The sequence below is a fragment of the Panthera pardus genome, unplaced genomic scaffold (genome assembly GCF_024362965.1).
Source record: "Panthera pardus isolate Hobbes unplaced genomic scaffold, ASM2436296v1 HiC_scaffold_11, whole genome shotgun sequence".
Lineage (NCBI taxonomy): Eukaryota > Metazoa > Chordata > Mammalia > Carnivora > Felidae > Panthera > Panthera pardus.
Genome location: NW_026526666.1, coordinates 92,041,693 through 92,069,435, shown reverse-complemented (window position 1 = coordinate 92,069,435; position 27,743 = coordinate 92,041,693). Strand labels below are relative to the sequence as shown.

The window sequence follows — 27,743 nt, the reverse complement described above, 5'->3', positions numbered from 1 at the left end:
TGATCCTGAGCCAGAGACATCAGAATCTCCAGCAGCCCTGGTTAAAAATACAGGTTCCGTGGGGTGCCTGGGTGGCTCAGTTGGTTAAGCGTCCGACTTCGGCTCGGGTCATGATCTCACAGTCCGTGAGTTCGAGCCCCTCGTCGGGCTCTGTGCTGACAGCTCAGAGCCTGGAGCCAGTTTCAGATTCTGTGTCTCCCTCTCTCTGACCCTCCCCCGTTCATGCTCTGTCTCTCTCTGCCTCAAAAATAAATAAACGTTAAAAAAAAAATTAAAAAAAACACAGGTTCCTGGGCCCCATCCTAGACTTGCAGAATCAGACCTTCTGGGGGTGGGGCCCAAGAACCTGCATTCTGAACACTCTCTGCCAGGGGATTCTCGTCCTCTGTGAAGTTTCAGAACCACTGCCTTAGGGAGCACACCATCTGGGCTGGAGAGGGTGGCACCTGGCGATTCATGGGTGCCCGGCCTCTGCCGCCTCTCGCAGAGTGAGTTACTGTGGGCGAGATATTTTACTTCTCAGAGCCTGTTTTCCTCCCCTGGAAAAGAAGGCCAGAAGCCCCACCTGGCAGGGGCACCTGTAATGAGGTGTAAATGAGAGAATGTATTAGCAGGTTCTTAGGAACTCCAAGCCAGCCAGGGAAGGGGCTCCAGAAGAGGCAGCCCATCTCCAGAAGGATCTTTGACCGCAGGGTCTCCTGGGAGTGGGGGAGTGTTCTTGGCAGAGGGAGGGGGACTGATTTCTGATAATTCTGAGGGAGGGGTTTTCCAATCTAAGGTCGACAAATGGCTGGATGAGTAAGTGATTAAGAAAACCAGCAGAAAAGGGGAGCAGAGAATGAAAACAAGGCAGGGAGACTATCAGGGTGGGAGGTGGTTGCTTTAGGTTGGGAGGGCAGGGACCTTTCTCTGAGGGAGTGACTGCCAGCTGAGCTCTGGATGACAGAAGGAGCCAGTCTTGCTAAGAGCTGGGGAAGAAGGCAGTCCTTCCAGGAGAGACCCCCAAAGTGAATGAGGCTTGGCCAGGAACCTAAAGCAGAGACAGAGAAAGGAATCTTTCTCTGACATGCTTCGCGTTTTCACAAACTATTTTAAAATCTCTTCTCTTTTTTTTTCCTCTAAGTTTATTTATTTTGAGAGAGTACAAGTGGGGGAGGGAAAGGGAGAGAGAATCCCAAGCAGGTTCTGCACTGTCAGCACAGAGCCCGACGCGGGGCTCGAACCCACAAACTGTGAGATCATGACCTGAACCGAAGTGGGATGTTTAACTGACTGAGCCACCCAGGGACCCCTAAAATCTCTTCTTTATTTCACCTGGGAAAAAAATAGAGGAGCCCCCCGCCCCCCAAGCTCTAGAGCCAGCCAGGCCCTCACTCCCATGTGTCTGGGCTGCCTGGGTGAGGTAGGCTCTAGACCTGACTTCAGTAGTGAGCAAGGATGCTGTGCACCCCAAGCCAACAACCCCCAACCCCCCTCCAGGGGGCACTGGCACAGGAAGCAGGGTGCAGAGGGGAGACAGGAGCCCCGGCCCCACCTGCACATCCCAGAGACAGGGAGGAGCTTGGGTATTTGGATAGAGGCTCCTGCTGGAAAAACAGGCAGAGTCGTGGAGAAAACAGCTGCCCATCGTGCCCCTGGGCTGGGCCCCCACCCACTGGAGGTGGCACCCTGGGTCTGGGTGGCCTGGGGGTCGGATCAGTGGGTGGTGGGATTAAGCACTCCCAATGGGAGGGCAGTATCTGAGTGTCACTGTTACTGTTGGTACAATTATCACTCACCAGCCCTCTCCCCAGGCTTCCTGCCTTGCCACCATCACCCTCACCTCCTCATCCCAGGGTGTGGCTCCTCCCCACCTAGGGCACCCAGGGCTGAGTCACCAAGTGTCCCAGTAAAGAGTGTGGGAGGTAGGGTGAGACGCGGCCCTGGAGCCAGAGAGGACTGGGTTCGGGTCCCGGCCCTGCCACTTATCAGCCAGTGACTCACCCTTCAGTTTCAGTTTCTGCACCTGGAAAATGCAGGTGACAATGCCCATGCCCCAGGGAGTTGAGGGAAGTGGGTGAGTGGGCACCACATGTGTTCAATGTCAGGTCTTGATGTTGGCTCCCCCTCCGCCCCCCTCCGGGTTGTCCCTCTGTGATTCTGACCCTGGAGGGAACAGGAAGCACAGTGACTGTGTCCTCCTGTCTGCCTCCTACACCCAGGGCTGCTGGACAAATGCAGGTGGAGAACAGAAGCTGCTTGTGAGTCTCTCCTTCCTTTGTGCCTCTTACCCAATTCCGGGGATTGGAAATTGGCCCAGAATGAGAACCCACAGGGTGGGGGGTGGGGAGTCTTGCCTTACTCTGGGGACTCAGTCCTGCTGCCCTGAGACCCCATCTGTCCATCCCACCTCTTGGTTCAAGGTCCCAGGTCTTTACCAACCTGGGATTCATTCATTCATTCATTCATTCACTCATTCATTCATAACAAATGACTGTTGATCACCTGCTCTGGGACCACCAGGCCCTGTGCTAGGTGCTGAGCTCACACAGGGACAGCCCCATTCCTGACCCAGCCCTAGACTTGCCCACCCAACACTATGCTATTGACAACCCTAACAGCTCCCATTCTAGTGGCTACGTGACACTCGGGGGACGTTAACCCTGTCTCCTCTCGAGGGTACATAAATCCTGAGGAATCTAAACCGACCAGACTAATCCCATCACCTTGAGCCACTATGGCTTAGGGTGGCCAGTCCTGCTGGGAAAGTCTGCCGGGTGGTGGCGGTAAGGTTCATTGACAACAGACACGAAAGGGACAGCATATTCTCTGCTGGATGTCCTTGTGTCCAGGCATGAGGTCTGGACCACCGCTGCTGTTCTGAGCCACCCAGGGGGCAAAGCAGCACAGTGAGAGTGGCCAGAGCAAGAAAGAAACCAGGTACTGAAGACATTACCAAGCCACTAAAGAGCCACCTTGCCCCTGGACTTCTTGTCATGTGAGGTCGTAAATGCCCTCATTGTTGAAGTTCATCGAGGCATAGGAAGCTTCCTGACCAGTACAAATGGGATGGGGAACCAGGGAGCGGGGTGGGGGAGTCTGGGCTGGAACCCGGCTGTGGGGCCTCAGAGGTTGCTGTCTGTATTCTGAACCTCAGGTTGTAAAATGGGGATAATAATGGAAAATAACGCCCATCCTTTGCCAACACTGACGCTGTCACTATCACAGGGGCTCGGATCGACAAGGGGGTCGCCAGCTCTTGAACAAAAGAACATTGTGAGTCAGGATCTAATGAAAAGGGCTGCACAGTCGTGTAGACGGTGGAGAGGGGAGCTGGGTGGAAAGAAGGGGGACGTCGGTTAACATTTAAAGAGGCGTTACCGTGTGCCAGGGACCGTGCTCACCATTCATATGCATTAATCTAGTTTAATATGCTGACCTCTGACCTCATCTTATTTCCTCCTTAATTTAGCTCTACTTTGCATGTGAGGAAACCGGGATTCCGGAGGCGAGTCAGTGGTTATAACTGGAATTTGAACCCAGTGCCCATGGTTCCTAATTCCTATTACCCAGCCTCACATGAGACACTGAGCTTCATGTCGAAGGAAAAGTGTTCGGTCAAGCTGTTTCACTTATGTGTGTCACGGCTGGAGAATGTGGGTGGCTCCAGCCCTGTTGCTGGAGACACAGCTAATCACATACAAATGACAGATCGTGGATCCTTATATGAAGAAGGCCATCCATCCATCCATCCATCCATCCATCCATCCGTCTGTCCCAAGTCAGTTTCCCCAGAAAGCCGAGCCTGAGACAGGATTCTTGTGCAAGTGAGTGATTTACTGAGGGCATGTTCTCAAGAGAAACCTGTAAGGCAACAAGGGGAACAGGCCAGGCCAGGGTACAAAGCTAAGCAAAGAGGTGTTCCAGACATCTGGCCTCAGCCGGATCCCACGAGGAGCTCTGGGGCATGCAGGTGGTCCTGCACAGAGGCGGGGTCGGGCAATGACACCCATCTGGCATCACGCTCTCTAGTCACTGGTTAGAGGTGGGAAGGGCGGGAGGGGTGGTAGCTCCCAGCAGACAGGTAGGAGAAGGAGACAGATGTGAGCACAGAGCAGCCAAACATCTGGCTTAGCTGGGGGTTGGGAGCCTGGGCCGGGAGGGCATGTGGGTGAGGCACCAATAACACCTGCCATGACCTCCATCCATCCGTGATGGGCTCATTGGTCCATAAGCATTAATTGAGCACCTATTATGTCGGGGAGCAGAGGAAACAAAGATGACAGACATAGCCTCCGTCCTCCAGGAGCTCCAGTCTGGTTGGAGGGGTTCAGAAAAACCCAGATATTATATATCACTCAAGGTAAAGCTTGGTAAATTGCAGCCCCGTAAAGTGCTATGCGGGTTTGGAGGAGGGAGCGAGCCCTTGGAGCCGGGGAGGAGTCAGCCAGGGGACACTTCCGTCCCCAGTAGCCCTTGGACCCCGAGGAGCCTAGATGGGCATCAGCCACCTGGGAACATCAGGTGGAGCATTCCGCAGAGGTCCCAGCCTGCGCAAGCACCTGGAAACAGGAAAGGACATGTGCGTGCAGACCTAGGCCTGGAACAAGAGGACCGGGTGGCTTCAGCTGGCCCTTTGCTCGAGAGGGATCTGGGGAGCCCCTTCTTGGTCCCGGGCACTGCTTTGGGCACAGGGATGCAACTGAATCCAAGATAGTCATGCGTCCTGCCCACAAGGACCTCCCAGCCTAGTTGGGGAGGGTGACGTATGCCAGAGAGCACAGGTCCCAAACTCCTCGACAGGCCCTCTCCCGGGGTGGTGGAGGGCTCTGGCGTTTTAAGACGTAGAGCCATGTGGACAGAAGGATCAACACTACCCTTTAGGCCACCCGGCTGCAGCTCGGACAGTGTGTCAGAGCGGGTGGGACTCAGGCAGGAGGCCCGGTGGGTGGCAATGGCAGAGGGAACCTGCCACACCACGGTCCCCAAACCCCCACCCCTGACACCCGCCGCTTCGGCCCCAACACCATCCCCCAGGCGCCTCCTGGACGCGGCTTTTCCTCCGATCTCAATCCATCCTCGGAAGAGACAGCTGCCAACTTGGTCGGGAAGGTTTCGAGGGTCCAGGAGCAAGGTGGTGGGTGGGGCTAGGTTGAGACCCTCCCAGCCTGGTGCAGGGCGTTAGATACTGAGGGATGTCAGCAGTCCCACGGGACTTGCAGCGCTCAAGATGCTGAGGAACGGGGCAGGGGGCGAGGGACGGCCGGGCGGGCTCCTCCTAGCACGTAGGGGTCTGGCCTCTGCAGTGGGGCCGCCAGTAGTGACGCAGGTGTCTCTTGTAAGTCTCCAGGTTCCGCTTCAGGCAGAAGGCAACCTCCTTGTCGCAGGCACACAGCTGCTGCTCACACCAGCTGCCCTTGTCGGCTGTGGGGTGGAGGAGACGGGAGCTCAGTGTCCGTCCCTTCCCGAGGCAGAGGCGGGCGTGGGTCTAGGGTCCCTGCGGGGAGTTTCTGGAGGCCGCGCAGGGGTCGCTCAGCCTTAGAGTCCCATTCCCAGCCGCTTCCTAGGCGCGTGACCTTGGGCACAAACCGTGACCTCCCTGAGCTCCGTCACTCCATTAGTTATTCATTCATCCCTTTCATAAGCGATTGAGCGCCCAGCCGGTGGCAGGGCCCTGGAGGGACAGGACTGACCAGAATGGACACAAGGGGTTCACATTCCTGGGGGAGGGGGCAGCAGCAGGTATTAGAGGACCACAGAAAGGAATAATACATACTGTTCCTCTCGGCAGTAAGAAATGCTGCAGGGGCTCCAAGATGGCAAAGTAGGGGGATCGGACTCAGTGTCAGGAGCCATTTGAACTGAGATCGGAAGGGTCTGATCCCTGTGGAAAGCCAGGGTGGAAGGTGGCGGAGAGTGGGGGGGTGGGGCGTGTCCCAGGCCGATGGAACTGTACTCGCCGAGACAGAGGCCAAAGGGACCTTGGCGAACCAGTGTCATTATCTGTGCGTGGGGGTGAGGGTAGGAGCTGCCTTGGGGCTGCTGGGAGTATTAGAGAAGGCAGAGCACTCAGGACACAGTAGGTGCTCAATAAATGTTGGCTATGATTGTTGTTGTTATTATTAAGACTTTAATGAGCGGGGACTCTGGTGTGATGAGCCCACGTGATTCCCAGCTCAGAGCGGCCGCCTCCCTCCAGGCGTGGACCCAGGGGTGGGGGTGGGGGGACCTGAGGTCTAGCCCAGGCTCTGTCACCTGCAGCAGGGTGACCCTGGGCCAGCACCTCTTCGCTCTGGTCTCACTTTCCTTGTGTGTAAAATGGAGATCATCAGGGTGGCGCAGCTCCTGGCCGGGTTGATCTGTCAACTCGCGATAACGACGTCAGTTGTAACAATGACATCAGTAGTCCGCGTGATTTATCGCGCACGCGCTGGGCAGCAGGCATGTGCGAGGCTCATTCTGTCTGCTGTCATTTTAGTTCTTGAGTTAAGTTTAGGGGGTAAGCACACTGTTATCCGGAGTTTACAGAGGCGAATACTGACGTTCAGAGAGGTCACGCAATGTGTTCAAGGTCACACAGCTGGTTGATAGCGGCTCTGGGATCCCAGCTGAGACCTGCCAGCCTTCCAAATCCTAAAGGGGTCAAAGCCCTCATTGGACCTCTCCATACTCCCACCCCCGTTCCCCCACAGCCCAGCTACTATCACTGGACACATGAGAAAAACAGAGAGGGCGAGCAGCTTGTGCCTTGTCACACAGCACACGAAGGCAGTTAAGTGCCAGAACTCCCTTCCTCAGCCTCTGCCTCCAGCCCCGAGGCCCCGGGCACTCACAGCACTGGATGTCCCCCTGGGAAAAGGTGTAGTCATAGTTGTCTGTGTGGATACGGCATCGGTGCTGCCTCAGGTGAGCGTAGCAACAGTCATGGTTCTGACAGCACCTGGAGGGAGAGGACAGGGAACAGGACAGGCAGGGAACACAGCTGCCCCAAGAGTAGAAACTGAGTGCCCACCCAGGAAGAGTCAAGGCCTGCAGGGCTCCAGTCTTTATGACCACACAAGCTGACACTTAGTGGGTGCTTTCTAGGCACCAGGCATTTGTTTTATCCATGAATATTCTCTTAATCTCCGCCACCACCCTACGACAGAGGCACTGGTACAATGCCCATTTCACAGATGAGGAATCAGACTCAGGGAGGTCAAGCCACATGCCCAAGGTCACACAGCCTGTAAGTGGTGGGTCAGGGAAGTGACGCCCGGCCTGGATGGCTCTGGTCTCTCCTAGTTGATTCCTGGGGTTGTAGTGAAGCTTGAAGGAGATAATGGCAAAAAGAGGTAGGCATTTAAAAAAAAAAAAAAAAAACCAAACCAGCAGGGAGTGTGCGTGGGTGTTATCACTAGATCAGGGCTTGGAAGTACAAGGGGGGCCTTCAGAGACTCTGCAGAACCAGCTAGACGGCAAGGTCCAGGAAGGCTGGAGCCGTACCCGGCCTCAGCAGGGCTCCCAGAGCATGGCATAAAACGAAGTTGCGGAATGAATGCGTGAGGGAGCAGGAAAGGGGAGAGTCCCGGGGTGGGGGCAGGACAGGATTGCCACCCGCAGTCCTGTCTGGGAAGGGATTACCAGTCCGAGGCATCTTTGGGTTGGCCTTTGCCACCAGGTCCGCAGTGGCAGCCATAGGGCCAATAGGAGAAGATGGGTGTTTTTCTGGTCACTTGTTTGATCATCTTGTTCAGGTTCAAGATCCCGCCCTGGGTTGGAATCACACCTGCCAAAGAGCCCGGTAACAAGGAGAGGATATGAACGTCAGAGGAAGCCGGTGGGACACACGCCTGGCCCTTCTGCCCTGCTGGACCGAACCAGTGACATTGGATGAGAAAATGACAGGGGCGCCTGGGCGGCTCAGTCGGTTAAGCGGCCGACTTCAACTCAGGTCATGATCTCGTGGTCCGTGAGTTCGAGCCCCGCGTCGGGCTCTGTGCTGACCGCTCAGAGCCTGGAGCCTGTTTCAGATTCTGTGTCTCCCTCTCTCTGACCCTCCCCTGTTCGTGCTCTGTCTCTCCCTGTCTCAAAAATAAATGAAACTTAAAAAAAAATAAAGAAAATAAGAAAAAGAAAAAAGAAAATGACAACAACCACTAGGTTTATTAAAAATATGGTGATGGTGGGGTGCCTGGGTGGCTCAGTCGGTTTAGCGTCCGAATCTCGGTTTCGGCTTAGGTCATGATCTCGCAGTTTGTGGATTTGAGCCCCGAGTTGGGCTCTGTGCTGACAGGGCAAAGCCTGCTTGGGATTCTCTCTCCCCCTCTCTCTGCCCCTCCCCTGCTTGTGCTCTCTCTCTCTCAAAATAAACAAATAAACTTGAAAAATATATATATATATACATATATATAAAATATAGTGATAACGAGGGCTTATTATGGGTCTTTTCATGTAGTAATTTATTGACTCTGTTCAACCCATGAGATAAATACTGTTTTTTTTCAGTAAATAATTTTGGTATATTCTAGATGCACAGAAAAGTTGCAAAGAGCTACAGAGCGTTCTTATACACGCCTCACCCAGCACCCAGTTTCCTCTGATGTTATTATCAGCTTACATAATAATGGTGGATTTACAGGAACTGAGAAAGTGGCGTTGGTACAATGAGAACTACCTTTAATGCCCATTTTACAGATGAGCAGATTGAGGCTTAGTACCTTGCCCAGGTCACAGTGGCCGGTACATGGAGGAGCCAGCACTGAAACCCAGGGCAGTTTGGTTCCAGTCACTGAGTTCCCCATTCTGTAACAGGAAGACACCCTCCTCTCCGCACCCGCCCCTGCCCCGCACGTCCCTTCCAGAAAGCCGCACACTAACGCCCTCTCAAGGCTCACCTGGGAAGGCAAGATGATTTAGAGATCAATGATTTTCACGGATATTTTTCATTTTAGTTCTAATTGCTGCTGGTTAGAATTGACCGCAAGGGGATTTTATTTTACTGGGGGAGACAAATGCATTATGTTGAGACAGGAGGAATAAAATACATTAAGTCGAAGGATTCAGAGGAGAGCCTGGGGAGGGGGGGGAACAGACGAGCTAAGGAGACTGAGGTATACATGTGTGCAACCTCGAGAGACGATTCAAGAAGACAGATGGGGCCGGGTCTCAGGGGGACCGGGCCCAGTGCACCCCTTCGAATGACCTCATTATGGACCTCCCCTCCATTCCCTGCTAAATGGTGCTATAATGAAAGCTGTGCGTGCAAATGAAGTAAATAATAAAGTGGGGGGGCAAACCCTAAGTTGGGGGAGGTAGAGGTGGGAAGAGGGGGTTTGGGAGGGGCTGGCGCAGTGGGCCAAGGGCGAGATCCCAAACCAGCTGCCTTGGGTTGCAGCCAAAGTGACTGGTGGGTATCTGGTCTATGCAGGCCTGCTGTGTCCCCAGCGTGTCCCTCAATGCGCAGGAATCCATGTTGCCACTCCTGTCTGACATGGTGGCTCTGGCTGTACAAATGTTTAAGAGAAACCGTGTTAAGCTTTGGCGGAGCCAATGACTGATCTCGGGCCCGCTGGAATCCCGGATGCCGTGCTAAGGAACCTGGAGGCAAACCGTTGCAAGGTGAGTGGCCACCCACCTTGTGGGCCAGCAGGGACCTGGCTTCAGAATCTTGCCTTTCTGGTGTCCCTCATCCCTCTTTCTGCCCTAAGCCTGGCCCTTTCCACATCAGCTTAGGAATACACAAATAAACTCACGCCGGAATGGTGCATTTCTCCCATGCCAGGCCAGCAGTACATTTAGCTTTGATTCAGAAAGCTTTTGGATGGTAGTCTCATTGCTTCTGTAAGTGAGGCGGGCCCAGCCCGGAGACATGGCGGGACCCAATTTGCGGTTACGAGATCTTTGGCGAACTGGCTTAGCTTGTCAGGAATTCCTGTCCTGGTAGCTCTTTCTATCCTTAGCTGCCACCAAGAGGGCTGGCCCCTTTTCCCCCAGGAGTGAGCATGGCTAACGCCTCATCATGCACGCTCTGCGTGTTAAGCTGTTGCTTGCTTGCTGTTACTTACACCTGCTAAACATTTTGGATACATTTTCTCATTAGAGACCCAACAACCTTACAAAGAGGGTGCCATTATGTCCATTTTGCAGGTGAGGACATAGAGAGGTAAGGCGACGTGGCCAAGGTCAGACCGCCAGGAGACAGTGGGCCAACAGTTGAATGCGGGTTCATCTGTACATTTTGCCTCTACAGTGCATTGTTTCTTTATGTCGGAGAGATGAGTTTCTGTAGCTTGATTGCAATTTTCCTAACGGTTTTCGCTGTAACCCTGGAGATGTGTTCCTCTAAAAACTTTGGGAGTCCCAGGATAACAGAAATCCACATTTTAAAGCACAAATCCTCTCCAACGCTACATACGTTGAGATGGTTCGAGAAACAAATACACCCAATTTGCTGGCAGCCACATTTTTACATTTGCTCTGCTGAAGATCGAATGGAAACCTCCCCCCATCTGCCACCACAGTCAACAGAGCCCTCTTCCCAGGTTCAAGGGAGACGATGAACGTGAAAGACAGGCACAGAGTGCTGTGCGTAAGCGAAACATTGCTATTATCTGGTCAAAGAGACAGAGGGAAGCAGGGTGGCCTGGGGAGATCCCTTTCTATAATTTGTGTCCAAAGGGCCCCAGGTGTCCGCTCACCTGGCCCCAGTGTCTGAGTCCCCAGCTGCTTGTCCTCACAGCAGACCAGAGTCACGCTGCACAGCGTGATAGCCCAGAGCTCCCTGGCCGAAGCCAGCATTCTAGGGGACCAGCCGCTGCTGCTGGCTCCTGGCAGGGATGGAAGGGTTGGGGACTGTGGGGGGGACCAGGGCAGTGGGGATCAGAGCAGAGGACCAGTCTAGGAAAGAGATATCACCTAGTCATACCCCACCTTCCCTTCCCAGCTGTGGGTCCTGCCCTACTCACCAGCAAACACCAGCAGCGTGCACAGCAGGGCAAGATTCATGGTCCCCGCACAGAGCAGTGGAAGCAGCTACTGGAAGTCCCCTTCCATGCAGGCAGCCTCTTAAATCAGGGTACCTGCCTCCGCCCCCCAGCCGAGCCCACCCGCGGCCCTCCCAGCTCTGGCTCTGGTGTATGCTCTTTCTGTTTCCTCTTTCTGACCATGGGGAATATTATTTTTATTTTTAAGATCTGTTGTTTTTTTTTTTAAACATTTGGATTGCAAAAGGAACACATTCAGTGTAGGAGGTTTGAAAATCAAAGACAATAAAAAATTTTTAAATCATTTATGAATCCATTAAGCACCATTCACTTTTTTTGATTGAAATACATTTGACGTAAATCATTGTGTAAATTGAAGGTGTGCAACATGTTGAGTTGATACACTTATATATTATACCATGACTGCCAGTGTGGCCACAATTAGTACCTCTATCGAGCACATCACACAATTGTGATTTCTTTTTAGTGGCTGGAATGAAGGTCTAATGTCTTAGCAAGTTTGATACTTACAATGCAATATTGTTGTCTGTATTCGCTAGGCTGTGCATTAAATCCCCAGGACCTGTAAACAATATCTGTCCTATTTCCACTCTTCTCTGTCCCCTGGTGACTACCATTTTACTGTTTTTATGAGTTTGGCTTTTTTAAACTCCCCATATAAGTGAGATTATACAGTATTTGTCTTTGACTTCTCTCACTTAGCATAATGTCCATCTGTGTTGTCACAAATAGAGGCATGTCCTGTTCATGGCTAAATAATATTCCATTTTAACATATACACCACATCTTCCTTATCTGTTCATCCACAGAGAGGGACTTGGGTTGTTTCCACCCTTAACATTCTGGCGTATCCTCTTCTGGTTCTATTGCTGTATGCACTTCTCCACACTTTTCACTGACCAAATTAGAAAAATGTTACAAGTAATGCTTTGTAGTGTCTTTTCACTTATCCCTATACCTTGAACATATTTCTATGTCATTAAGTATTTTTCTGCAGTAACAGTTTGCAAGGCGACTTCACATTCTTTTATACATCTATGCTGCTTACTTAACGAATCCCCTTTTGATGGGCATATAGGTTGCTTCCAATAAATTTTTTATTATTCTAGTCCATACAGTAGTGGTACAGTGAAAGAAATCCTTGACGCTAAATCTCAGTTTGTGTTCAGAATTCTTTCTGTACGATCTATTCCTTAAGTGAACTCTAGAGCCAAAGCACATGCACGATTTGAAGGCAACTGATGTGTGTTGACAACTCACTGTGCACGTCTGCCCCAGTTGGCATATGAGTATCCTACTGAGGCAGATGGTGTGGACCCAGCCTAAGTAGGGTGGAGGTTTTGGTGACAGGACACACAGGCATTATAGAGACGATCTCCCACAAACACTCCACTGGTAACCTTTCAAGATTTAAGGGAGGGTCCAATGGCGGCAAAAATTGGTCTTCTCCCATGCCCGTTGGGTGGCTGTCTGAGGACACAGAGCACAGATGGACTTCTTTGCTACCAGTTCACCCAAAAAAGTGTGCCAGCAAGAGTCACTGCTGAGAGTTCTTTCTCTTAACTCTACTTTTTCCTTTGTTCCTTGACTCAGTCACCAACTGACCACCTCGTCTGGGAGAAAACAATCTGTACGCAAAATAATTAGCCAGCAAGCAAGCTATGTACGTCTCTGGCATATTCGTTGACATGCCTCCCTCGTGCATGTTGCAATGGTCATTCCCTTACGCTCTTCCCAATGTGGGATCTCACTGTACAGGCTTCCAGATCTGGGCTCCTGATGGGGCATGTGGGTACCTCCCTGAGCCCCAGCTTCCCCTGATCTGGTTATCATTTGGGCAGGAGCAAAAGTAGCCAGGACCACAGGCCCTTTGTTGATTCCAGAAGGTTTTTTCCCTAACAGGAGAGAAGAGACACTATTGATGCCATGAAAAGGCCTCAGAACCGGCTGTCCCAGATGCCTCCTGAGGCCCCAGGGCACACCTGAAAGGCTACGTGTGGGGCCAGAGGACCTGCTTCAAACTCTGGCCCCTTCTCTTACTAGCTGTGGGACCCTGGGCCAATCACTCCCCCTCCATGGGCCTTGCTTTCCTCATTTTCAGATAAGGACAATATGGGGATGAGAGTCCCTCCCCCCTCTGACTGTTGTGGGGTTTAGAGGCCGCATGCATTCAGCACACTGTACCAAGTCCCACCCACGGAAAGAAAGCCACCACAGCGACCCCAGTGAGGGCCGTGTTGCATTCCGTGGAGGAGGAGAGGGTGGGAGGTGGTGTCCATACCCAGACCTCCCGGGCTAAGGCTGGCCTCCCTGGTGTTCCCGCTGCTTCTTCGCTTAGAGCAAGTTGCTCAACATCGTGTCTTCAACTTCCTCATGTGTAAATGGGGCGATGACAGTCCCCACTTCGTAGGCCTGTCGCGGGGATTTTTAAACAATATGGCGGGCGAACAGGACTTGGTCTGTAGCTAGAGATTAACAGACGGTAGGTATGGTTATTCCCACCATCATCATCTTCACTGGCACGATCCCTGCTTAGGAGGACAAGAAAATATCTAGACTTTCCATCTGTATTGTCAAACCTGCTGTAGTCCTATCTACTGTTCCTTCCATAGGAGTGGTTTTTTCTTTCTCTAGAAATTTTGGTTTTTAAAAAAATATCTCCTATGTTTCTCTTCACCCTGCTCAAGCTTTCTTCTATCTTTTTTTTAATGTTTTTATTTATTTTTGAGACAGAGAGAGACAGAGCATGAGCAGGGAGGAGCAGAGAGAGAGGGAGACACAGAATCCATAGCAGGCTCCAGGCTCTGAGCTGTCAGCACAGACCCCGACGCGGGGCTCAAACTCACAGACCATGGGATCATGACCTGAGCTGAAGCCGGACGCTTAACCGACTGAGCCACCCAGACGCCCCAAGCTTTCTTCTATCTTAAACACACAGAATATAGTTATCGTGTTTTAATGGCTTTCTCTACTAATTCTATCACTTGGGTCATTTCTGGGGCTGTTTCTATCGATTGCTTTTTTGCTGATGGTGACTTCTGGGTCATTCCTGCTCATTATTATAGATAACACTGGGATGATAAAGCCTCGTCTATGTTTAAAGAGCGGTTTCTTGAAAATAGATGTCCAGAGGTGAAATTGCTGGGTTGGAACAGAGAAAGGTTTCAAGCCTCTTCCACTCTGTGAGGTCTGTAGGAATTTAGAACCTCTCTTGTCTCTGCTTCCAGCAGCACATATGAGTTCCCGTTAGGCCTGGTCACTCTTTGGGACTCGTCAGCGAGCCTGTGTGCTTTTTTACTTGCCTGGAAATGGCAAGAAAAACATTTGATGTTAGGCCACAATCCATCGAGGTCTCCAGGTGGAGGGTGCAAAGGAGCACGAGGGGCTTAGATGCTGGAGGGCAGTTTCTGTTAGGAATAGTTACCCCTGGCTAAGCCTGTACCAACCTAGACACTGGGTTGTTGTCTCCCTTAATTTTCACAGCCACACTATGAAGAAGATACTTTTATTTCCATTTTATTTATTTTTTAAAATGTTTATATTGAGGCAGGGAGGGACAGAGAGAGAGAGAGAGAGAGGGAGGGAGAGACAGAGAATCCCAAGCAGGCTCCTTACTTCCAGCGCAGAGCCCAGCTCGGGTCTCAATCCCATAAACCACGAGATCAGGACCTGAGCCAAAATCAAGAGTCAGACGCTTAACCGACTGAGCCACCCAGGTGCCGCCCTGCTATTCCCATTTTACAGGTGCAGAAAGTGGGGGCTCAGAGAGGATAGAAACTTGCCCAGGGTCGCATAGCAGGTACGCGGTAGAATTTGGGTTTGAACACGGATCTGCCAGAGCCACGTTTACTCTGTGCTGCGCACTGCTCTAAGTGGTTCACACATGGTAACGTAAGGCAGGTCCTGCCCTGACCCCCATGGTACAGATGAGTCATTGCGCCGAGGGGCTCGGCCATACTTTCTTGCCCTCCGAATACAGATGAAGGTGGAAATGAGGAGAGCTAGCAGAGCCTGGAAACCTGATGCCTCAACCTCCCTGCAGAAGAGAAGAAAGTGGACCCCCATCTCCTAAGAGGTACCCCCGTGGGGTAGAGCGTGTCCTTCCAGCCAGTGATAGAGTCCTCCCCTACCCGTCCCTCCCTGCAAAGCCCCATTCACTGGGACAGTCCTGTGGCCTGGATCCCACGCATGGGGACCTGCACAGGATATTAGGAAGCTCAGAGTCCCCGAAGGTTTGCAGGCAGAGGCTGAAGTAGCAAAGGTGGCTTCCCCAGAGGCTCTGATACTCTGCGCAGGCAGGGGGTGAGAAGGGAGGGAGAGACCGAGCTTCCTTCATGGGAGAGTGACCACTTTCACCAGCCAGGACTGAGGGGCGTGGAGACTGGGAGCCATTCCCAAGAGGGCTGAGGGTCGTGCTTATGCTGTTCCTTTGGCTGGGTGTGGGTTATATTGGTATGTTCACATTGTGAACATTCATTCAACAGCAATCCACTTTCGATGTGTGTATTTCCCTGTATATATGTTATGCTTCAATATATTTGAGAGATGATGATGATGATGGTGATAAAATTAAATGGCCTCAAACTTCAGCAGGGAGTACATCAGGTATCTTCTAGATAATCCGGTATCTTCTAGATTATCTGATATTCTGGATTATCAGGTGTCCTCTAGATTATCAGGTATCTTTAGGTTATCAGATACCTTCTAGATTATCAGCTACCTCCTATATTATCAGCTACCTTCTAGATTATCCAATATTCTTCTAGATTGTTTGATATCTTCCAGATCATCAGGTATCTTCTAGAGTATCAGCTATCTTCTGGATTATCTGATATTCTTCTAGATTATCCAATATCTTCTAGATTATCAGGTATGGTCCAGATTATGGGCTGAGGTTGTGCAGTAGAAAGAAAACCCCAGTTTTGTATCAGCCAGACGTGGCTTCAAATTCTGTCTCAGCAATGGCATTACCTTGATTCCACTACTTTACCTCTCTGAGCCTCAGGTTTCAAATCTGAAAAATGGGGCCAATGACGCATCCCCCGCCGGCTTGCTGTCATGAGTACAAATGGAATGATGGGGGTCACAGGCACACAGTTGGTGATCAGTAAATGTATGGCACCAAGTGCCCCCTCCTCCCAGGAGGAAAGAGTCTAAACTTCTGACCAAAGCGAGGGGCTAGGCAAACTGACCTCCCCACAAGACTCAGGCCCAGAGTCTCTTGTCTCTAAATGATGTAGAGTTGGTGACACACGGGAGGGGGATTTCCACTTTGGCCTCTCAGCTCATTCAGAGTGACCTACACTTGGACCAGTGGCCGCAGAATGTACTTTCAGAATCACTCAAAATCCCCACAGCCAGGAAGCTTTGTGGTGGTCATTGCTGGAAGGTTCCTCCATTCTCAGACTGGGCCCAGCACCTGCTGACTTCCTCAAGGGCCACAATCAGGCTGGGAGGCGGCAGAGTCTGGGTGTTCAGAAAGAACCGGGGTCAGTCAGGCCTGCTGTGGATCCGGACATCCCGTCTGCTTCCTCATCTGTTAATGAGAATGAGGAAAATGAGAATGCCCCTCATCGGGGTTTTAGTGAGGATTCCCAGACACGGGGCCTATGTGCAGTGCTTGGCTCGCACACTCTAAGCACTCAATAGTGGTAGTTAGTGTTGTTATTAACATTAGCTTATGGGAGGCAAATGCCACACTTCCAAGAAATCCCACAGGAAGCCAGCAAATGATTCCACACAACAGGCATTTGCTGAGCACCTACTATGTGCCAGCCACCAGCAGGCCCAGCGCACTGTGTAGTGTGCAGACAGGAAGGAGTGAGGCAGGTCCCCGCTAGGGACTTATGATGTGCCTAGAGCAACCAGCCACTTTTGAGCTGGTTGGAACCCAGGCTGTGTAGAACCCCTGGCGGGCGGCCCCCATCTGGCGGGTGGGCGTGGGGGCCTCGCATGAATCTGCATGAGTTGATTTGCAGGGAGGTGGGTTGATCCGCCTGAAGAGTTGGAACGGGGAGATGACCGTGGACACCAAGATATATGTAGGGTGGATTTTGCCAAAGCCCCGTGGAGAGGACCATGTGGAAGCTCCAGGCATAGGCTATGGTCCCCGGGCAGGACACAGGGAACACAGGGGAGAAACACGGTACAGTTTGGGGCTGGAGGCATGGCCCCTGCTCTGCACAGGGCACAGCGTGGCCCTGAGGCTGGAAGGCAGGGCGGCCCCTCAGGGCAACCGAGAGCCTGCAGCTTTGGGGTGCTGAGGCCTCCACGAACAGCCGTGGCGGTCACATGGGGGAGCAGAGGAGACTAGGAAAATGCCGGGGCTCCCAAGGCTCCTACAGAGACTCCCAGAATTAACAGCAAGGCCTTATTTGGGAAGTGGGGGCTCACGGAGGTTCTGACTTACACAGGCCGGATAACAAGCCAGAGCCATTTCTTACCGTTAAGATGACCCGCCAGGGGCCCACACACAGCCTCCGTGAGACCTGGTGAAAGGGATACACCATTCACTCCGTGGGAAATAACACCACTCTGCCTTGCGCAAAGTCTCTGCTCTCACTCCCTCCTCAAAGCACAATTCATAAGCTGGTAATATTTGCCCCGCTTACAGAGGGAGTTAGTGGGGCTTCAAAAGGTCAAACCACTTCTCAAGCAGAGGACTGACCAGACCCGGTGTCACCCCCAAGGCTGGTTTTTCCTGATGGGCTGTAGCCGTGGGCCATGTGGACGATGGGTGTTGTTACGGGCTGAATTATGTACCCCCTCCCCCAACTTATATGTTGAAACCCTAGCCCCCAGTACCTCAGAATGTCCTCATATTTGGAGAGAGAGTCTTTAAAGGTGTAATTCACTTAACACGAAATCATTCGGGTGGGTCCTAATCCAGTATGACTTGTGTCCTTACAAGAGAAGCTTGGGACATAGACAGGTAGAGAGGGACAACCACGTGAGGACATAAGGAGAAGACAGCCATCCGCAAGCCGAGAGGAAGGGCCCCAGAAGGAAACCACCCTGCTGACCTCTTGATCTGCAATGTCCAGCCTCCAGAAGTGTGAGACAATAAATGTGTGTTGTTTAAGCCACCCAACCTGTGGTACTTTGCTACGGCAGCCTGAGCAAAATAACACAGGTGTTAGGAGGGCCCAGAGAGGGCCGCCTGGGTGGCTCAGTCGGTTAAGCATCTGACTTCCGCTCGGGTCATGATCTCACAGCTCGTGGGTTCAAGCCCTGGGTCAGGCTCTGTGCGGAGCCTGCTTGGAATTCTCTAGAATTCTCTCTCTTTGCCCCTCTCGGACTCGCACTTTCTCTCTCTCTCTCAAAATAAATAAATAAATTTTAAAAAGAGAGAGAGAGAGAGAGCCCAGAGAAAGTAATAGGTGCACAGGCAGGCTCCCTGGAGGAGGTGAGCAGCTGCCCTCTTTCTTCTGCTTGCCTCCCCCAGTGTTCACACACACCATGCTTGCAGTACAGGGATCCGATGTGAGGGACTGGCCTGGTCCTGGGGGACGCTGTCTGTAGACGGGCCTTCCGTGACTCACCAGGCTGAGACACAAGGCTTTGCATGCAGCTCCCGGCCTCCGTTTCCACCTCCATAAAATGGGAACAATGCCCTTCGACACCTCACTCCACAGTCAACTGCTTAATGATTAGGAATGATTTGGCAAACCAATCATTACAGATATGTATATATAAACATTTTTGTTCTAAAAGTAGAAGCAATATGTTTTTCTCATAAACGTCTTTTGTTTCTCTTCAGATCAACTTTACCGAGGTACGATTTACATAAAACAAAATGTACTAATAAAATGTTTCAAGTTCAGCGAGTTTTTAAAAAATTTTTCTTAATGTTTCTATATTTTTGAAAGAGACAGAGAGGGGCGCCTGGGTGGCTCAGTTGGTTGAGCGCCGACTTCGGCTCAGGTCACGATCTCACGGTCTGTGAGTTCGAGCCCCGCATCGGGCCCCTGTGCTGACAGCTCAGAACCCGGAGCCTGTTTCAATTCTGTGTCTCCCTCTCTCTGACCCTCCCCCATTCATGCTCTGTCTCTCTCTGTCTCAAAAATAAAATAAAACGTTAAAAAAAAAAATTTAAAAAAAAAAAAAGAAAGAGACAGAGAAACACAAAGTATGAGCCGGGTAGAGGCAGAGAGAAAGAGACACACACACACTGAATCAGAAGCAGGCTCCAGGCTCCAAGCTGTTAGCACAGAGCCCATATGGGGCTTGAACTCACTAAGCATGAGATCATGACCTGAGCCAAAGTCAGAGGCTCAACCGACTGAGCCACCCAGGCCCCCCACTGAGCACCTTTTCAATATGCTAATTTGTCAACCAATATCTTCCTTGGTGAAGTCTGTACAAATCTTCTACTCGTTAAAAAAAATTGTATTATTGAGTTTTGAGAGCTCTTTACATATTTTGGATACAAGTCCCTTATCAGATATTTGCAAATATTTACTTCTGGTCTGTGATTTGTCTTTGCATTATCTTAACAGACTCTTTTAAAAAGCAGAAATTTAGGGGCGCCTGGGTGGCTCAGTCGGTTAAGCGGCCGACTTCGGCTCAGGTCATGATTTCACGGTCCGTGAGTTCGAGCCCCGCGTCAGGCTCTGTGCTGACAGCTCAGAGCCTGGAGCCTGTTTCAGATTCTGTATCTCCCTCTCTCTGACCCTCCCCCGTTCATGCTCTGTCTCTCTCTGTCTCAAAAATAAATAAACGTTAAAAAATTAAAAAAAAAGCATAAATTTAATTTTCATGAAGTTCAATTTATTGTGTTTTTCTCCTATCTATTGTGCTTTTTTTTTGTGCTGTACAAAGAACTCTGACTTATCTGACACAAAGATTTTCTCCTGTATGTTCTTCTAACAATTTTAGAAGCTTAAGTTTTACAACTAGGTCTATGATGCATTTTTTTTAATATTTATTTTTTAAATTTTGGTAAAATATACAAAACTGACATTTACTATCCTCATACCATTTTTGAACTCCCTGTCCCTTCCTCTTCCCAGTCCCTGGCCTCTAACATCCTGCTCTCTGTCTCTATGAATCTGACTACTCTAGGTACCCCGTATAAGTAGAATCATACAGTATTTGTCGTTTTTAGGACTGCCTCATTTTACCTAACATCATGTCCTCAAGGTTTATTCAGATGGCATATATCAGAATTTCCTTCCCTTTTTAAAAGCTGAATAATATGATTCACTAAAAAAAAATAGCTTTATTGAAATATAATTTGCATACCATACCATTCATTTATTTCAAGTGTATAATTCAATGTGGGGTTTTTTTGTGTGTGTATATTCACAGTTATGCAGCCATCACTGCTACCTAATTTTCCACACCCTCCAAAGAAATTCTACTCCTTTGCAGTCACTCCCCAACCCACCCTGTCACACACTCCCTCCCCCCAGCCCTAGGCAGACACTAATCTACTTTCTGTCTCTATAGATTGGCCTATTCTGGGCATTTCATGTAACTGGAATCATATCATATGTGGCCTTTTGTAACTGGCTTCTTTAATTTCACATAATGTTTTCAAGGTTCATCCATGTTATAACATGGATCAATATTTTACTCCTTTTAATTGCTGAATAATATTCCATAATATAGACATGCCACATTTTACGTGTCTGTTCATCAGCCGATGGACATTTGGGGTTTTTTTCCTACTTTTTGGTTATTACAGATAATGCTGCTGTGAGCATCTGTGTGCATTTTGTGTGTGTGGGTGTATGTTGTCATCTCTCCTGGGTATATACCAAGGAATGGGACTGCTTGGTCACATGGGAACTCCATGTTTAGTACTCTGAGGAACTACCAAAGAATTTCCCAAAGTGGCTGCACGGTTTCACATTCCCACAAGCAATGTACGTGGGTTCCAATTTCTCTACACCCTCAACAATGCATTTTATTTGTCTTTTTTTTTAAGTTTGTCTATTTATTTTGAGAGCGAGTGAGAGTGAATGAGTGAGTGGGGGAGGAGCAGAGAGAAAGGGAGGGAGAGAGAGAATCCCAAGCAGGCTCCCTGCTCTAAGGGCTCCTCCGTCCATGAACCTGTGAGATCACGACCTGAGCTGAAATCAAGAGCAGAACTGAGCCACCCAGGTGCCCCTTTGTCTTTTTAATTATAGCCATCTTAGTGGACATGAAATAGTGTCACATTCTGGTTTTTATTTGCATTTCCCTACTGACTAATGATGTTGAGCATCTTTTCATGGGATAATTGGCCGTTTATTAATCTTCCCTGGAGAAATGTCTATTCAAATCCTTTGCCTATTTTCAAATTTGGCTGTTATCTTTTTATTGTTGAGTTGTAAGAGTTCTTTATATATTCTGGACACAAGTCCCTTATTAGACATATGATGTGCACATATTTTCTCCCATTCTTTGGGTTGTCCTTTTACTTCTTTGTGGTATGGTTTGCAGGAAAAAGTTTTAAATGTTAATTAAGTTCAGTTTATCTTTTTTTTTTTTTCACTTGTGCTTTTGCTGTAATATCTAAAACAACACCACATAACCCGAAGTCACAAAGGTTTAATCCTATGTTTTCTTCTAAGGAGTTTTATAGTTTTAACCATTCTTTTTAGATCTATCCATTTGGAGTTAACTTCTGTGTATGGTGTGAGGAAAGGACCCAACTCCATTCTTTTGCATGTGAATATCCAGTTGTCTCAGCACCATCTGCAGAAGAGTTTCCTTATTGAATTGTTTTGGCACCTCATTGGACTATGATCCATTCCAATAAGTTTTTGTATATGATGAGAGGTATGGATGGAAGGTCTTTTTTTTTCCTTTCTCTTTACTTCTCCCTCCCTCTCTTCCTCCCACTCTCCCTCTTTTCCTTCCTTCCTTTCTTCTTTCTTTCTCTCATTGATAGTCAATTGTTCTAGCATCATTGTTGAAAATCTATTCTTCCTCCATGGAATTACCTTTTCATCTTTGTCAAAATAAAATTTCCATAAATATGTAGGTCTAATTCTGGATCATCTGTTTTGTTCCATTGGTCTCCTTGTCTATCTTTATACCACTGCACACTGTCTTGATTATAGTAATGCTATAAGCCTTAAAATCAGATAATGTAAGTCCAGCAAATTTGTTCTTCTTTTTGAAGTTGATTTGATATTCTAGTTTTTTTTTCATTTCCATATGAATTTTAGGATCAGCCTACCAATTGCTTTTTAAAAAAATTTTTTTTAAATGTTTATTTATTTTGAGATAGAGTATGAGAGGGGGATGGGCAGAGAGAGAGAAGACACAGAATCTGAAGTAGGCTACAGGCTCTGAGCTGTTGGCACAAAGCCTGATACAGGGCTTAAACCAACGTGAGATCATGATGTAAGCCAAAGTCAGAGGCTTAACTGACTGAGCTATCCAGGTGCCCCACAGCATGTCAATTTCTATAAGAAAAGTCTATAGGATTTTAATTGGGAGTATATTGACTCTATAGAGCAACTGGGGAGAACCGACATGTTTAATAACATGCAATCCTCTGGTTCATGAACATGGTATATCCCTGCATTTACTTTGGTCTTCCTTGATTTCCCTGAACATTGTTTTACCATTTTCTGTATACATGTCTTCCATATATTTTGTCAAAATTATTCCTAAATATTTCATATTTGGGGATATTATCATAAATGTTTTTTAATTTCCAGTTATTCATTGTTAATATATAGAAGTACAATTAATTTTCTTATATTTTCATCTTCTATTATGTAACCTGCTGAACTCATTTATTAGTTTTAGTACCTTTTTGAAAATTCTATGGTATTTTTTACGTGGATGACAATGTTTATGCCAGTAGAGACAATCTTACTTCTTCCTTTCCAATATGAATGCCTTTTATTTGTTTTCTTGCCTGGCTAAAATCACCAGTACATGGTTGAGTAGAAGTGGTGACAGTAGATATCCTTGCTTTGTTCCTAATCTTAGGGGGAAAAGCAGTTATTCACTATTAACTATGATGTTAGCTGCAAGGTTTTTGTAGATGTTCTCTTTCAAGTTAACAAATTTCTCTTCTATTTCAGTTTGTTGACAGCTTTTTTTTTTTTTTAAATCAGGAATGGATGTCAGATTTTGTCAAATGGGCAATTTCTTTGCATTTATTAAGAAGATCATAGGGGCACCTGGGTGGCTCAGTTGGTTGAGTGTCTGACTTTGGCTCAGGTCATGATCTTGAGGTTCATGGGTTCGAGCCCTGTGTCAGGCTCTGTGCTGCCAGCATAGAGCCTGGAGCCTGCTTCAAATTCTGTGTCTCCTTCTCTCTCTGCTCCTCCCCGACTCATGCTCTGTCTCTCTCTCCTTCAAAAATAATAAATAAAAAAACATTTAAAAAAATTGAAAAAAAAAGATCATATAGTTTTTCTTATTTAGTCTGTTAATATGGTCTACTATGTTGATTTTTAATGTAAAATCAACATTTCATTTCTGGGATAAACCCCACTTGCTCATGCTACATTTTCCTTTTTTATAATGTTAGGCTCTTAGCTAACATTTTTTTCTTTTTCATTAGCATGTTAAAAATTTTTTTTAATGTTTATTCATTTTTGAGAGACAGAGACAGAGTGTGAGTGGGGCAGAAAGAGAGGGAGACAAAGAATCTGAAGCAGGCTCCAGGCTCTGAGCTGTCAGCACAGAGCCCGACGCGGGGCTTGAACCCATGAACCGGGAGATCATGGCCTGAGCTGAAGTTGGATGCTTAACCGCTTAACTTACTGAGCCAACTGAGTCACCCAGGTGCCCTTTCATTAGCATGTTTAAACTTGATTACAACTGGTATTAATGTGTAGTTTTGTTCCTGCTATATTCTTCCCTTTACATCAAGAAATTTCTCACTGTTGAGGCACCTGGGTGGCTCAATAGGTTGAGCATCCAACTCTTAATTCTGGCTCAGGTCATGATCTCATGGTTTTGTGAGTTCAAGCCCTGCATTGGGCTCTATGCATTGACTGCAGAGCCTGTTTGGGATTCTCCCTCCCTCTCTCTCTCCCTCTCTCTCCCTGCCCTTCCCCTGCTCACATTCTCTCTGTCTCTTCCAAAAATAAATAAATAAACTTAAAAAAATTTTTTTCTCATTGTTGCTACTGAGTCCCCATAACAGTTATTGACCGCTGTAGACACCCTTTTCTGTTACCTCCATCTTCTTGCCCATAGTTTCCTCAATATTTGGAGGATCTCACACATTTTAGAGTATCTCTTTCAAATAAATGTAAAGAAATACTGCGTCACATTCTTGGGAGCCTCGGTTGTTTACAATCTTATGTAACATTTTGTTAAGAGTTTCTGCATCTATGTTTATGAAGGATATTAATCTGTAGTTTTATTTTCTTGTAATGTCTTTATCTGGTTCTGATATCAGAATAATGGTGAGTTAAGTAGAAGCATTTCCTCCACTCTAATTTTCTGGAAGAATTTATTAATAATTGGTGTTATGAGCTGAATTGTGTCCTCCCATTCATATGTTGAAGCTAACCCCCAGTATCTTAGAAAGGGGCTGTATTTGGAGATACGACTTTGAAGGGGTGATTAAGTTAAGATGAGATCATTAGGGTGGTCCCTAATCCAACTGGACTGGCATCTTTGTAAGAAGAGGAAATTTGGACACACAAAGAGACCAGAGGGATGTACATGTAGAGAGGAAAGACCTTGTGAGGGCCCAGAAAGAAGATGGCTATCTGTAAATCAAGGAGAGAGACCCTCAGAAAGAAACCAGTCCTCCCAATGCCTTGATTTTGGATTTCAACCTCCAGAGCTATGAGAAGGTAAATTTCTGTTTCTCAGAAATTTAAGCCACTCAGCCCATAGTAGTTTGCTATGGTAGCTCTATCAGTCTAATACAACTGGTATCATTTCCTTAAGTATTTGGTCAAATTTACCAGTGAAGTCATCGGAATCTGGAGTTTATTTATGAAAATGTTTTTAATCTACATACTCACTTTCTTTAATAGATATAGGACTATTTCCAGTTGTATGAGCTTGTGACTTTCAAGGAAATTGGCTGTTCCATCTTGGTTATTGAATATATTGTCTTACATTCATCTTAATAAAAAAAATGCAAGAAAATATAACTACCAGTGACCCTACTGTCTAAAATTAGCCATTACTCCTGTTTTGCTATTTACTTTTCCGGATGATTTTTATACATGTGCACACCAATTTCCTTACTTCCCCCTGTCCCCCACTGCCATATTTTACAAAATTGCTATTACCCTTAATGTCCAGGGGTTTTGTTTTTTATATCATCAGATCTTTGAAGACATGATTATGGATGGATGCTTAATAATTTGCTTAACTCATCCCCTAACTTATGTGGCCTCTGATTGTGGAAGGAGCATCGCAGAGAATGCCGTAGTCAGCACCTTTCGCATCTGTCGCTGAGAACAACTCAGGTGTGCATCTTGGTTTACAGGCTTAGAAGTGGAATTACTGGGTCTGCCAGTTTATTATTGACTTCTCGTGTTGAACAACCTGTGCTGGAGGGGAGGTGGGGGAGGGAAGAGCCCGTCTCCTCCCCCCCCAACCTGTGCTGGAGGGGAGGTGGGGGAGGGAAGAGCCTGTCTCCTCCCCCCCCTCCCTCCCCCCCCCCCCCCCCCCCCGTTCTCTAGTCTCTGGAGAACTGCCTGACCAGCACAGCCGGTGGGGCATGAGATGAGAAAATGGCAAAAAGGCAGTTCAGGGGGTCTCAGGGGTCCCCCACCCTGGCTGTGGCCTCTTGGCATAGATTGGCAGGGTGGAGGCTGTATCTTCCGTGTGTGGACTATACCTTACTTTTTGGTTCTTCCTCTTTTGGACTGAGTGATATCATTAAGAGGTGTTGGCACAAATCAAAGCAACAACTGAAGCCATGCTTTGTGCAGACGTGTGAAGACAGAGACCAGCCTCATCCTCCTTTCTCTCTTGGTCCTCAAGGAGCTCCCTGTCTGCTGGGGTGGATACAGCCTCCACTCCACAGGGAACCCCCAGGTTTTGGGATAAAATTATAGGGTTTTTTTTTCTCTGGGATTCCCAGTCTGAGTGAAGTATCAAGATTGACAAAAGCAGATACCTACAAAGGAATGGAGAAGCAAGTGTCCCTTCGTGCCTCCTGTGCAGGGATGGGGTGGGGTGGTTGTAGGGTAACATCTTGGGAAAGAGGAGGCCCTGGTTCCATAGAGAGGAAGTTGGGACAGGAAAGGTGGAGGCTGGGAGAAGGCGGAATGATGGGCACTTGGTTTGGTAGAGCGGGAAGAGGAAGTTGGATGGGCCCAGGGTAGGAAGAGAAACCTCAGGGGATTACTTCTGTCCCTTGTCAGCAAGTCTGGGGACACCGGGCAGATGTGAAGGTGGGGTGTTGTTTGGGGTTAATGTCCAAGAGTGCTCTTCTCTCCCCTTCCCTGTTTCTCCTCAGGGCTAGAGAACAGGCTTCTGCTCTGCAGCAGTCAGATCTTTAACTGGGCACTTGCCACGGGCCCAGATGACTCAACAGGGTCATCTGTTAGCAAGATCCTTGCTCCGTGAAGCCTGGTTGTATCCATTCTACAGCTGAGAACTCCGAGGCCAGGCGAGGGCTCTCTCCAGCCGGGATCTCAGAGCCAAGAAGCAGGGGTGCTGGGGTGGGACCCCCTATTGGTACAACTGCCCAAACCTCCAGGGGCTCAGGGGCCTCAGCCGCAATCCGCTTCTCTCCTGTCCATCTCCACCCCCCTCCAATGCCACCCCCACAAGAGGAACATGGCAGCGACTCGCAGGCCACCAGACTTTCAACCAGAGACGGCTACGCGCCCCAAGGTTACGTCTAGAAATGTCTGGAGACATTTCTGGTTGTTCCACCTTGGCAAGGTTAGGGGAGAGGAGTGTGGGGAGGGGACCCCGACCCCCGCCACAGAGAGGTGCCGGGCTGCACGCCACAGTGGCTCTGTGGCAGAGAGGTCCTGCTCCCGGGTCAGATGAGCTCGCCCTTTCAGATGTGAGCTGGGCGCCTCCTCCAGTCTTAGCCAGGTGTGGACACCGACGTGCTTGCAGATGTGGGTAGAGAGTTCTCTGCAGACTCTGGACAATGGTCCTTCCAGCTCTGGGAGGCCCTGGGCATATCCACACAGAGAGCTCCCGACAAAGACTTTCTCTTTGACCAAACCCTGCTCGGGCTTCACTTGAGCTCTTTTTCAAGAGGTGTGGGCTTTCGGACTCCTCGTCTATCTCTGCGCTGTCCTGTTCTCTGCAAGAACCTCGCTGAGCCAGCTCAGCCAGGAACCGTCACCCTCCATGTGTGATCGCCCCTGATGTCTGATGGGGTTCCTCTGCCCCTGCCACCCCCCCTCCCCCGTGATGTCTGGCCTGCCTTCTGCCAGAGTCCTGCTAGGTGGCTTTAGCCAGAATCCTCTTACCACAGCCCCCACATAGTAATTTTCCATCTGTGGACCCCCGTCCTGCTCCTTGGCTACAAACTCCCCTTTCCTTTGTTGTGTCTGGCGTTGAGCACAGCCTCTGTCCCCCACTGCAAAACTCCGCTGTAGAGGTCCCACGCCTCTCCGATGCCCCCTTGAGTCAAGCCCACAGCGCTGTTCAGTTACAAATGTGACTGAATAATGTTTTGTTTCACATCCTTTTGGGTGGGAACAGAGAGAGACCTTTGGGCGAACTTCCTTTCAGATGTACAGGGAAGGGCCAGCTCTTGGTCAGGTGTGGAAACCCCCACCTGCACATGCGCCCGAGGGCGGGAACTGGACGGGGCGGCTGTGGGCAGGGCGGTAGCTGTGGGAGGGAGGGGGTGGAGCCTCCTTTTTCTAGGGCGTGTGTCAC

At 49.0% G+C, this 27,743-nt stretch overlaps 1 protein-coding gene across 1 annotated transcript; it reads right to left on the bottom strand.

The window, feature by feature from the left end:
* Window positions 1–3,795: 3,795 nt before the first annotated feature.
* On the bottom strand, window positions 3,796–11,055 carry LOC109274236 (group IID secretory phospholipase A2). Its single transcript, XM_019461608.2, has 4 exons — window positions 10,926–11,055; window positions 7,603–7,747; window positions 6,813–6,919; window positions 3,796–5,403 (listed from the first exon to the last, which is right to left on the bottom strand). Exons 1-4 carry the CDS (start codon window positions 10,963–10,965, stop codon window positions 5,258–5,260), a joined length of 438 nt encoding a protein of 145 aa, XP_019317153.1. The 5' UTR covers window positions 10,966–11,055; the 3' UTR covers window positions 3,796–5,257.
* Between the last annotated feature and the right edge of the window lie 16,688 nt (window positions 11,056–27,743).

Bases quoted from the DNA above. Each gene is read 5' to 3' on its own strand.
- LOC109274236 (XM_019461608.2), bottom strand. From the start codon at position 10,965: ATGAATCTTGCCCTGCTGTGCACGCTGCTGGTGTTTGCTG. The intron at 7,748-10,925 runs GTGAGTAGGGCA...GCTCTTTGGCAG, and splicing joins CACGCTGCTGGTGTTTGCTG to GTGTGATTCCAACCCAGGGC. The intron at 5,404-6,812 runs GTGAGTGCCCGG...TCCACCCCACAG, and splicing joins CCAGGGGGACATCCAGTGCT to CCGACAAGGGCAGCTGGTGT.